Raw genomic sequence first — 12,031 nt, forward strand, 5'->3', positions numbered from 1 at the left:
CCAGTCCCACAGCCAGGATGGGTGGCTTCCCAAGCTGAGGTCATGCCTTGTCCTGGACCGCTCCACCAGCCTCCCTGATCCACAGATGTAAAATGAGCTGCATTTCAAGGCCAGGAAAGCTTCTGAGTGGAGGAACTCCCTGGCAACTCCTAGCACTGCCTCTGTCGGAAGCTGTTGCTGGGCATGAGCTCCTCGGCAGGGGTCCTAGGCCCCAGGCCGTGGTGGGTGCAGTGGAGCAGGCCCTGCCTGAGCTGTGCACACCTGGGCCGCTGGAGCACCGGGAGCAGAGCCAGCCCCAGCCCCAGCCCCAGCCCTGCCCAGCCAGGCTCTTCCCAGCATTCCAGCCTGCCGGGAAGCAGGGAGGGAGAGCCGCCAACTGCCAGAGCCAGCAAACGGCGGGCTGCACCCCAAGGTGCAAGGGCTCGGGTGCAACCGGCCCGGCCTCCGCCAGGGAGGTGGGGGTTGGGTGCAGCAGGATGGCTGGAAAACAAAGGGGAAGTGTCCACACTGCCACTAGGAAGGAGAACGGGATTCCGGAATATTACAGATGGCTCTGACATGAAAAGGAGTCCCCAGACAGGAGGGCAACCTCCCCAGCATCAAGGCATCAAGGCACGGCAACTGTACACAGGAAGGCTCGGGCCCAGCCCTCACATGGGAGCAGGCTGCAATGACAGTGGTTGTGTTAAAGTCATGGGGGTGTGAGCACTCTTTTCTTTTTCTTGTCTCCGTTGACAGCTTTGCAAAGTTAAAATAATTAAAACAAAAAAGCAAAGTTATCAGAGGACCGGCTCTGGGGAGAACAGCACAGTGTGTCCAGCTTGCTCAGCACACGCGTGTCCCAGGGCAGCGGGAGGGTGGTCTCCACACCTCTGGGAGGAGGGGGGGTCCCAGCAGGGGCTGCCGCAGGGCAGGGGCTCCTGGGCTGGGAGGAGCTCTGGCTCTTGTCACCAGCAGGCCCCACCCCACAACTCTCTGTGCCAGCAGAACGCTCAGGGTGAGCCTGGGGCTGCAGGGCATGCACCTTGTACCAGCCACACCGGCAGCCCCACGGCCAGGCAGGGACCTGGGGCGACCGGTGCACGCTAGCCCCACGGCCAGGACCTGGAGAGACCTTCTGCCAGCCGCGTGATTCCCTGGAAACAGGACAGCAGGGAGGCCGGGGGAGCCGAGAGACGCCACAGAGGAGGGCAGCTGCCTGGACACACAACCCCACCCCGATTCATGGGCTCAGTCAGTGTGGCCACTGCCTCTGGCCAAAAGAGCTGCACCCGGCCCTTCGATAGCCCACGGCGTGTTTCAGAAAAGCGCGTCTGAAAGGGACTGTCCAGTCCAACATTAGCATAAAAGGCAAAACAAAGGCCTGCAGGGTCACCCAGCAACACTCTCTCTCACTCTTTTATTGCAGGTTATACTCGTTTCATCCCTGAAGAATGCTTTAAAAGAAAAATTTCCGCAGAGCCAAGAACTGAGCCATGAAACCACCCTGCCTCTGCAGCACAAAGCGACCTAATGCGAGTCCGCACATCACTTGTCACGGGGTTTCCAAAGTCACAGCTCCGCAGGCCTGCAGGTCACAGCCACGGATGTCCACGGACGTCCTCACACACCACCCTCTGCCCCCCCAGGACGCAGACTCCTGCCTGGGGGAGCGCTGTCTGCTCTTGGCTGTGGCCGGCATCCTCCAAGGACACTGGTAACAGGAATGTGCCCTGGGCCAGCACAGCGGGCGCCTCCGGCCACAGCCGCTCCTCAGGCGGCGCCTACACCTGGCACCCAGCACCCTGCGGGGGTGCCGGCCCCTGCCTGCACCCCACCCTCCCCATATAGGATCTTTGCACTATTCCTGCAAGCGTATTTTTGGACCTGCTGTGGCAAGCAATTTCAGCCTCAGATCTTTCAATTCCTCTTTCAGGAAAGCCCTCGGCCCCCCTCAAAGAAAAGGGAGCAGCAGTCCCGGGATCAGATGCTTGCTGTGGGAGCAGTTTGGGTCTTTAACCATTGCGCCTCCTTTGCACTTTGAAAGCAGACTCCAGGCTTCACCCTGGGGCTGGCACCGACAAGGAGCACCTCCAGAGCGCTCAGCCGTCTCCACCCTACCCGACCCGACCCGACCTGCCTCCTCTGCCCAGGGGCACCTGGGGTCGCGAGAGGGTGGCGCTCAAACTGGGGTCACGAGGGGTGGGGCTCAAACGGCGCAGTGCGCAGGGGCCCAGAGTGGGCCGGGGCTCACGTGAGCAGCCCTGACCTCCACCCTCTCTGTGCAGAAGAAATCTGGGGCGTGACTCTCACTGGCCCGGGGAAGGGAGGTCGGGGTGCCACAGAAGCCTCCGGACCCCCCGCAGTGCGCGCAGGGGCCTGGCTCCCCAGACGCCCTGGCCCGTGCTCACCGTCTCGGGGTCGTTCTCGAACACCTCCCGGGCCTCCTCCTTGCTGCACAGCTCCTCCACGCACTCCCGCTCCAGGTGCCCCTGTTTGGCCTCCTCGAAGAGCTGGTAGGCGCGACGCTGCCTGGGCCGCAGGAACTGCGCCGCCTCACGCGCCCGCAGCAGCACGGCTGCCGAGAGAGATGCGCCGGCCGTCAACCTGCGCCCCCGGCCCCGCGCGCCCTCGGCCCCCGCCGTGCGCCCCCCGGCCCTGCGCGCTCTCGGCCCCCGCCGTGCGCCCCCCGGCCCTGCGCGCTCTCGGCCCCAGCCGTGCGCCCTCAGCCCACGGCCCCGCGCGTCCCCGGCCCCGCCCGGCGCCCCGGCCCCCGCGCCCGGCCCGGGATGCTGCGGAGCGCTGCGGGGCCGGGGCGGGCTGCGGACACCGGCGCCCCGATCGCCCCGCTGCCCCCGCGGCCGTGGGTCTGCGCGGCCCCCGCGATACTCACTGTGCGCGGACTCAGAGGCCAGCAGGAGCAGCAGCAGCGCCGTGCCCAGGGCGGCGGCGGGTACGGGCGGTGGCGGCATGGCGGGGACCCGGGCGGGACCGGACTGGGGCGGGGACGCGGCCGGGAGCGCGCGCGGTCAGAGCGCCCGGGAGGCCGTGGGGAGCCGCGGGCGGCGCGAGGCGGTGGCTCCGGTCATCCTGTCCTGGCGGCCCTGAAGGTCACATCGCTGCGGCGGCGGCGGCGGCTGCGGCACCCCGGGTGCTCGCGGCGGGTCTGGGCGGGCGCGGGGCGGGGCGCGGGGCGGGGCGTGGGGCGCGGGGCGGGGCGGGCCTGGCGGGGCGGGCGGGGCGCGGCGTTTGCGGGCGCCCGAGCCGGTTCTCGCCGGGGACATCCGGGCCGCACGGACGCAGGTCGCCGAGCGCGGTTGTCCCCGGGGCGCACACCGGTTAGACCAGTGTGACCTAGAAGAGGAGTTTGTCCCAGTCGGCGACCAGCGTCTTTGTTCCGGGTGGGGCAAAAGAAAAGAAATAATACGCGGTTCAGCGCGACCAGGTGCAATTTGACAGTTTTCCAGATGAGAGATTGAAACCTCTTTTCCAACCCCTCCCTCCAGCACCTGCCGCACCCTTTTGGGATTCTTCATTCTTGGGCACGTTTTCTCGAGACTTAAACCCACGGAGGAAAAGATAAACTGAGTTCAAACCCAGTCCCCTCGGGGGCCGGGCAGTGGGATTAAATTGTTTCCTTTTGTCATTTCTGATTTCTGTAATGATGACATTCGAAACCCTGAGGTTTCCCAGTAGGTATTTAAGCTGAAAGCGACATTGTGCTTGTTCTCAGGGACCAAGACTTTATGTCTCCCGTGTCCGGACGTTTCGCAAAGTCACAGGCAAAACCCACAAACAAACAAAGCCAGGCATAGCAGACCCCTGGCGGGGACAGGGCCCAGCACCCCCCACCCCACCCCCCTGGGAGGGGCCTGAACCCGGCTCTCTGGACACTCACCTGCAGGCCCCACCCAAGTGCCAAAAATCCCCCTCCCCGAAGGCGGGCGCTGGCGCTCCCGGCCGGCTGAGGCTCTGCGCCTCTGCCTGTCGTGGAGAGGAAGGAACGCAATTGCCGGCAGAAATCTTTGAGGTCTTCAGTTTAAAGGCGGAGTTAATGAGCGCGAATCTGTTCACGTAGGGAATCGCATGTCACAGGAAGGACCTTCAGAGAGAACTAAAATCCAACAGGTAAGTCAGTCATCTGCACCTGCCTCTGAGCTGCGAGGCACTGCCACGCCCCCTTCCAAGGCCGCAGCCGCCTGCAAAACCCAGGCTGCCGGGAAGGAACATTGATTGCATTGCTTTTCCTGCTTGCTCCTAGCGAGAAGCACTGGCTTCAGACCTCTGGGCGGGGCGATGCTCTCTTCAGTCACGATTTACGTGGCTGTGGAACAGGACAGCTCGTTCATCCGCCCACCACGTGCCCTGCCGAGCAAGCCAGCGTGGCTGGAGGCACCTCTGGGGTTCCCTGGAGGAGTTCTCTGTGCCAGCAGCCAGGGGGGGGGGGAGACGCTTCGGAGTGTGAGAACTCCTGGAAATTGATTGCAATTATTTCCTGCACATTTGTGTGGTTTTGGAAAGGAGAGTTACAGAGTTCATGGAATTCCCGGAGTTATTCATTTAAGAGGGACTGTCCCTGGCGTCTGCACGTGCCTCTGAGGCAGCCAGCACTGGGGTGTGAGCCCACGGCTGCAGGTGACCCACCTGTCAGCACGGCCTCAGCTGGGTGGAGCCTGGAAGGCCCCCTGGCCTCCTGTGGGTCTGGGCTTCACTCCCATCCCCCACCTCCCCAAATTCATCCTTTCTTTCGCGTTAGTTTCCCCGTAATAATAACGTCTCCCACTGGGTAGAGACTCGGTTTAATAAAGCCCCTTCCCATGCAGGCAGTCATCTTGATTTGGATAACGGGGCACACGGAAGGCAGACATGGGGAGCAGTGGGGGTGTCTGACTCCAGAGGACTCCAGATGTTCTACCAGTGCAGAAAAAGTGCTCTAAAGCAGACATGGAATTTTTTTTTTTTTGAGACAAAGTGTCACTCTGTCACCTGGGCTAGAGTGCCATGGCATCAGCCTAGCCCACCGCAACCTCAAACTCCTGGGGTCAAGCGATCCTCCTGCTTCAGCCTCCCAAGTAGTTGGGACTACAGGCATGCACCACCATGCCCAGCTAATTTTTTTACTATATATTTTTAGTTGGCCAATTAACTTTCTTTCTATTTTTAGTAGAGACCCTCGAGGTCTCACTCTTGCTCAGGCTGGTTTTGAACTCCTGACCTCGAGCAATCCGTCCACCTCGGCCTCCCAGAGTGCTAGGATTACAGACGTGAGCCAACGCACGTGGCAGACATGGAAAATTAATAAGAAACAGTTTGGGCCGGGCGCGGTGGCTCATGCCTGTAATCCTAGCTCTCTGGGAGGCCGAGGCGGGCGGATTGGTCGAGGTCGGGAGTTCGAAACCAGCCTGAGCAAGAGTGAGACCACGTCTCTACTATAAATAGAAAGAAATTAATTGGCCAACTGATATATATATAGAAAAAAATTAGCCGGGCATGGTGGCACATGCCTGTAGTCCCAGCTACTCGGGAGGCTGAGGCAGGAGGATCGCTTGAGCCCAGGAGTTTGAGGTTGCTGTGAGCTAGGCTGATGCCACGGCACTCACTCTAGCCTGGGCAACAAAGCGAGACTCCGTCTCAAAAAAAAAAAAAGAAAGAAAGAAAGAAACAGTTTGGAGAATATGTTCCCAAAACGGAGAGAGTTGTCATGTGCTATATTGTACCCCTGGAAATAGCAATGGTGACGTTGACAGTTCAGCCCACAGGGAGAGAAGGGCATGCCTGGGGATGCCTGGTGTGGGCAGGTGATCCGTCTGTGGTCAGGGGCTGGAGAGCTGGGGCTCCCTCCCAGGGGTGAACCCGGGTGAGCTGGTGGAGGCTGGTGGGAGTGAGGGTGTTGGAAATGAGCCGTCTGTAGAGAAACTGAAGTTCTGCATGCACCTTCTGTTGTCACCCTCGTGAGTGTCGACTCTATGACAATAAGACAACTCACTCATTTATTCATCTGGCAAATGTGAGCTGAGTACCATGTTTCCCCCCAAATAAGACAGGGTCTTATATTTATTTTTCCTCAAGAAGACACCCTATGGCTTATTTTCAGGGGATGTGTTATTTTCCCCTCAAAGCCTCAGCTTGCAGCACGCACAGGATGGCCGGGACCTGACAGGGGGAGCCGACCTTGTTGGTGGGGCTGCCCGCACATTTTCGGTCACCTCTGGGATAGTAGGTGACTCCTGTCACGATGGGGCAGATGAGAAGGTCTGCTCATCTTCTTTACCGCTCTGAGACGAAATGCATGGGTTGTGCAGATCTGCTGTGTAGCTATGCCATCACTGGGTCTTATTTTCGGGGTGGGGCTTATATTGCACAAATGCTTAGAAATCCTGCCAGGGCTTATTTTATGGGTAGGTCTTATTTTCCAGGAAACACAGTACCTGCTATTTTGCCTTAAAAGATGCCGTGCTGGGTGTTGGCCAAACCAATGACACAATCATATTTGGTTTTGGGTTTTGTTTGCTTGTGTTTTGGACAGCATGACTAAGACACGATGGACATACTGTAAACTGCACACATAAGATAGATTTCAACGTATCTGTGACGTGTGCACACACCTGTGAAACCATCATCGCAATCCAGGTAATTCCTCCCTCTCGAATGTCCCTGCCCTACCCCGAGTCCCCGTCCCCAGGCAAAAGGCAAACCCACTGAAAGCTTTCTCTCACTGCCGACTAGTTTGTGTTTTCTAGAACTCGTGGGAAAGGAATCACACACACAGTTTGTACCAGACTTTCTGTCTCTCGTCTCACAAGATTTTGCAAAGTCATGAAGTTTTTTGTCTGGTTTCTTTCACTCGACATATTTGTTTTCAGAATCATCTACACTGTTGCATTTATCAATGATTTACTCCTTTTATTGCTCAGATCTGTGGTGTGCATATGCTGCAGCTAGTTTCTCGTTCACGTGGTGATGGACTTTTGTTTCCAGGTTTTTACTCTCACAGGTAAATCGGCCGTGAACATTGTGTGCATGTTGTTGTATGCATGTACGCTTTCATTTATCTCGGGGAAATATCTAGGAAGCAGAGTGTCTGGATCATATGGTGGGTATTTGTGTAACTTTTCAAGAAACTGCCAGACTGTTCTCCAGTTTGTGATGGCACCATTTACGTTTCCTCCAGCAGTGAATGAGAGTTCCGGTTGCTCCTCATCCTCACCAATATGTGCTGTGGTCAAGTGTTTTTTTTTTTTCTTAAATGTTGAATAGGTATCTAGCATCATTTCATGAGAGTTTAAATTTGCATTTTCCTACTAACTAATGATATTGAGCAAACTTTATTGTGCTTATTGCCATCCAAATGTCATGTTTGCTGAAGTGCTTGTTTACACTTCATTTTCTCTCTGTCTTTTACTTAGGATGTTTGCTTTTCCAATTGTTGAGTTGTTTATTGAGTTTTAAGAGTTCTATAGCTATTCTGGATACAAACTCTTTATCAGGTGAGTGGCTTACAAATATTTACTTCCAGTCTGTGGCTTGTCTTTTCATTCTGTAATATCAAAATTGTCTTTCAAAAAGCAGAATTCTTAATTTTAAAGTGCAGCTTATTAATTTTTCTTTTAGTGGATTCTGCTTTTAGTGTCATATTTGCCTCATACGGGGTCACAAATATTTTCTTGCAGAAGTTCTATACATTTAAGATTTATATTTTAGAATCAAGATCCATTTTGAGTTAGTTTTTGTCAATGGTGTTGAGGCATATGAATCAAAGTGCATAATAGATATGTATTATTGAAAAGACTTTTTTCTCCACTTGCCTTTGCACCTTTGTCAATAATCAATTGTCCATATATATATGTGTGTGTGAATCTCTTTATATCCTCTCTATCCAGTTCCATTTATTTGTTTATTGATCTTTAAAAGTAATACCACACTATCTTGATTACAGCAGATTTATAAAAAGAATTACAGTCATGCAGTGTAAATACTCAGACATTATTCTTTCTTTTCAAGGTTTAAGGTTGTTTGTTCTGTTTTTTGCATTTATGTATGAATTTTAGAATCAGCTGTCATTCTCTACAAAAAGTCTGCTGAGATTTTAATGGGAATGCATTGAATCTATAGATCAATTTAGCGATAATGAACATTTTTACAGTATTGCATTTTCTGACCTGTGAACATGGCATATCTTTACAGAGATCTTCATAAATCCTCTCAGCAATGTTTCATAGTACTCAGTGTGCAGGACTGACACATGCTCTCAGATTTGTTCCTAAGTATTTCACCTTTTTTTGTCCTATTGTAAATGACATTGTTGTACATTTCAATCTCTGTTTAAACAGTTGATTTTTGTATATTGATCTTGTATCCTGATACTTTGCTTAACTAAATTATTAGATTTTTGTTTGTTTGTTTTTATTTTATTTATTTTTTTTTTTTGAGACAGAGTCTCGCTTTGTTGTCCAGGCTAGAGTGAGTGCCGTGGCGTCAGCCTAGCTCACAGCAACCTCAAACTCCTGGGCTTGAGTGATCCTTCTGCCTCAGCCTCCCGAGTAGCTGGGACTACAGGCATGCGCCACCATGCCCGGCTAATTTTTTTTTTTATATATATATATCAGTTGGCCAATTAATTTCTTTCTATTTATAGTAGAGACGGGGTCTCGCTCTTGCTCAGGCTGGTTTTGAACTCCTGACCTTGAGCAATCCGCCCGCCTCGGCCTCCCAAGAGCTAGGATTACAGGCGTGAGCCACCGCGCCCGGCCGTTTGTTTTTATTTTTGAGACAGGGTCTTGTTCTGTTGCCCAGGCTCGAGTGCAGTGGCATCATTGGAGCTCACTGCATCCTCAAACTCCTGGGATCAAGCGATCCTCCTGCCTCAGCCTCCCAAGGAGCTGGGATTATAGGTGCATCCACCCTGCCCGGCTAATTTTTCTATTTTTTGTAGAGATGGGGTCTCACTCTTGTTCAGGCTGGTCTCGAACTCCTGAGCTCAAGAGAGCCTCCTGCCTCAGCCTCCCAGAGTGCTGGAATTACAGACATGAGCCACCACGCCTGGCCTCACATAACTTTTAATATAGTCTATTGTTATAATTGTTCTATTAGTTATGGTTGTTAATCTCTTACTGTGTCTAATTTATAAATTAAACTTTATCATAGGTGTGTATGCACAGGAAAAAACATGGTATCTAGAGGGTTCAGTACCACCCATGGCTTTAGGCATGCACTGGGGGTCTTTAGGTATGCACTGGGGGTCTTTAGGTATGCACTGGGGGGTCTTTAAGCATGCACTGGGGGTCTTTAGGCATGCACTGGGGGTCTTTAGGCATGCACTGGGGGTCTTTAGGTATGCACTGGGGGTCTTTAGGCATGCACTGGGGGTCTTTAGGCATGCACTGGGGGTCGTTAGGCATGCACTGGGGGTCTTTAGGTATGCACTGGGGGTCTTAGAGTGCACCCCATAAGGGGGCTGCTGTGATTATATCTGCAATGACTCTATTTCCAAATGAGGCTGCATTCCGGGGTACTGGGGGCTCAGATTCTAACATTCCAGGCACACAGTCCAGCCCATAGCAGGTGGCAGAGCGGGAAGAGGCCGCATGGGTTAGCCTTCACCCAGCTGTTGCAAAGGTGGGGTCCCAGCCGTGCAGCTCCCGGGGGGGGCAGTGGGTCCGTCTCCTGGACGCCCTGCCGGAGCTGCCCTGGGGTCAGGGTTTGTTCTCCCGTCTCGCAGGCAGGACAAAGTATAGTTTCTAAAACCACAAACCCTGACTTTCGTGCAAATACAGAACAAGCAAGTGTTACTAAGCAAGTGTTACTAACTCATCGCCAAAGGACCCAAAACGCTGGTAGGGCCGGTTCAAAGAGTATTTTAAGGAACTGGGTGTTCACCAGTGTTTAAAGAGAAATGTGAAAACAGACCACTCAGAGACTGAACTGGCCAATGCTCTTCAAACCCCAAATAATATATCTCTGCACACACACACAGAGACACATACATACACATAGACACATGAACACACACACATAGACACAGACACACATACACACACAGACACATAGACACATATGCACACACACATAGACACACATATACACACATACATATACACACAAATACACAGAGACACATACATACACATAGACACATGAACACACACACATAGACACAGACACACATACACACACAGACACATAGACACATATGCACACACACATAGACACACATATACACACATACATATACACACAAATACACAGAGACACATACATACACATAGACACATGAACACACACACATAGACACAGACACACATACACACACAGACACATAGACACATATGCACACACACATAGACATAGACACACATATACACACATACATATACACACAAATACACAGAGACACATACATACACACATACCTACACATACACAACAGACACACATGTAAACATATACAACACATACACATATATGCACACAGAGAGACACATATACACACATACATATACACACAAATACACAGACACATACATACACACATACCTACACATACACATACACAACAGACTCACATGTACATATATACAACACATACACATATATGCACACACAGAGACACACATATACACACATACATGCACACATGTATCTTTTGAAGTTATCTTTTTTGGGAACAAAAGCCACGTGCCTCTTTGCTGGGAAGTCCCTGGGGGTTGACAGGCACCTGCACAGAGTCCGCGTGGAAACAAACGGCAAGTAGAACAGGGACTTGGTGGGAGGACGAACAGCCTGGGTGGCGCAGGTGACGTGGGAGGACGCACCACACGCGCCTTGTCTCCGAGTCTGGGGTGTTTTTCTCCGCAGATAACGATGCCGCTGTGTCTGCAAGAGGCCGTTAAGCGCATCACGAGGTGTTTTGTGAGACTCTCTGCACAGTGTGGGGCATTGTGAGCTCGTATCTAATCTGCGCCCCGCATTAGCGGCTGCGTCGACGGTTCTGGACAACAGGGAGGCTGTTTGCCAGCCAGACTCCTCACAGGGAGACTCCGGATCGCACGCCTCAGAGCTCGGCCTAATCCGCGGGGCCACCCGAGCAGCGCGGTGCGGGCAGCTCCGGGGCGCCGCTCCCCACAAGGCCCTCCCTGCGGGCGACTGTTCCAGGCTCCGCAGAGGACAGGGGACTGCTGAAGTCTCCGTTGGGAAGATGGGGACCTACGCTCGGACCCCTGCACCTGTAAGTCAAAACCAGGTGCGGCCTCGGCGCGGTCAGGTTGTCAGTGAGATGGGCGGCCGCGTCTTCCCGTTTCCAGACTGGGCGGGGTGTAAGCTGCAGGGCAAGCGCCTGCGCGCGCAGCGCCGTGGTGCGCTCTGGCCAGCGAGCACGTGCTCCCTGGCGCTGGGCACCTTGCCTGGAATCCGGAACTCTCTGGTCCGAAAAGCAAAGTGACCACGGAGCGGGGCAGCGTCTCCTGCAGTCCCCAGGGCGGAGGTGTGCTCCGGCAGGTGCCCATCCTCTCTCCCATCCCGGCGTCTTTCGCCGCCCCGAGATGCTTGGTGACCGACCGCCCTCCTCCCCTGCAACGCGCGTTACCTGGTCTCTCCCCGCTTGTCCGCGCCACGTGGGACGTGCCGAGCAGCTGGCGGCAGACCTGGTCGAAGGTGGAAATCGTCTCTGAACAACCCGAGTCCAGCGACACGCCAGGTGGGCGAGAAGCCGCCGTGCAGGCTTCCAACGGAGGAGAAGGCCAGAGTCTGGCTGGAGACCCCGTCCCGTCCCTGGTCTCCGTGGCTGGAGCAGGTGCCGCACATGCCTGCACACACACACGGGCCTCCTTGGCTCTTTGTCACGAGGGAAGGGCGCACGGCGGTCAGTTGCGATCAGAACCGCCAAGCCCCACGCGCCACCGGCCCCACAGCGCAGAAATCCGTGCGTCTCGGGCGGAGAGGGAGCTAGTGACGCCTGGGGTTTTAGCGAGCAGGCGGCTGTTGGAATTATACCTGTTGCACCTGCGATTCGCGGAGGCCAACGTGGAAGCCCAGGCGGCCGTGCGTCCTGCAACGG

The 12,031-nt window shown here is 54.3% G+C and overlaps 1 protein-coding gene across 1 annotated transcript in view; it reads right to left on the reverse strand.

Moving 5' to 3' along the window:
- The window catches only part of GAS6 (growth arrest specific 6), a 30,938-nt gene extending 27,793 nt beyond the window's left edge, over nucleotides 1-3,145 (reverse strand). Inside the window, exons 1-2 of the mRNA XM_076009617.1 lie at nucleotides 2,873-3,145; nucleotides 2,391-2,557 (exon numbers count right to left, since the gene is read on the reverse strand). Of these exons, the coding sequence (XP_075865732.1) occupies nucleotides 2,391-2,557; nucleotides 2,873-2,951 (246 nt within the window). The 5' untranslated portion in view covers nucleotides 2,952-3,145. The remainder of the gene's footprint in view (nucleotides 1-2,390; nucleotides 2,558-2,872) is intronic.
- Between the last annotated feature and the right edge of the window lie 8,886 nt (nucleotides 3,146-12,031).

Source organism: Microcebus murinus, chromosome 13 (genome assembly GCF_040939455.1).
Source record: "Microcebus murinus isolate Inina chromosome 13, M.murinus_Inina_mat1.0, whole genome shotgun sequence".
Classification (NCBI taxonomy): domain Eukaryota; kingdom Metazoa; phylum Chordata; class Mammalia; order Primates; family Cheirogaleidae; genus Microcebus; species Microcebus murinus.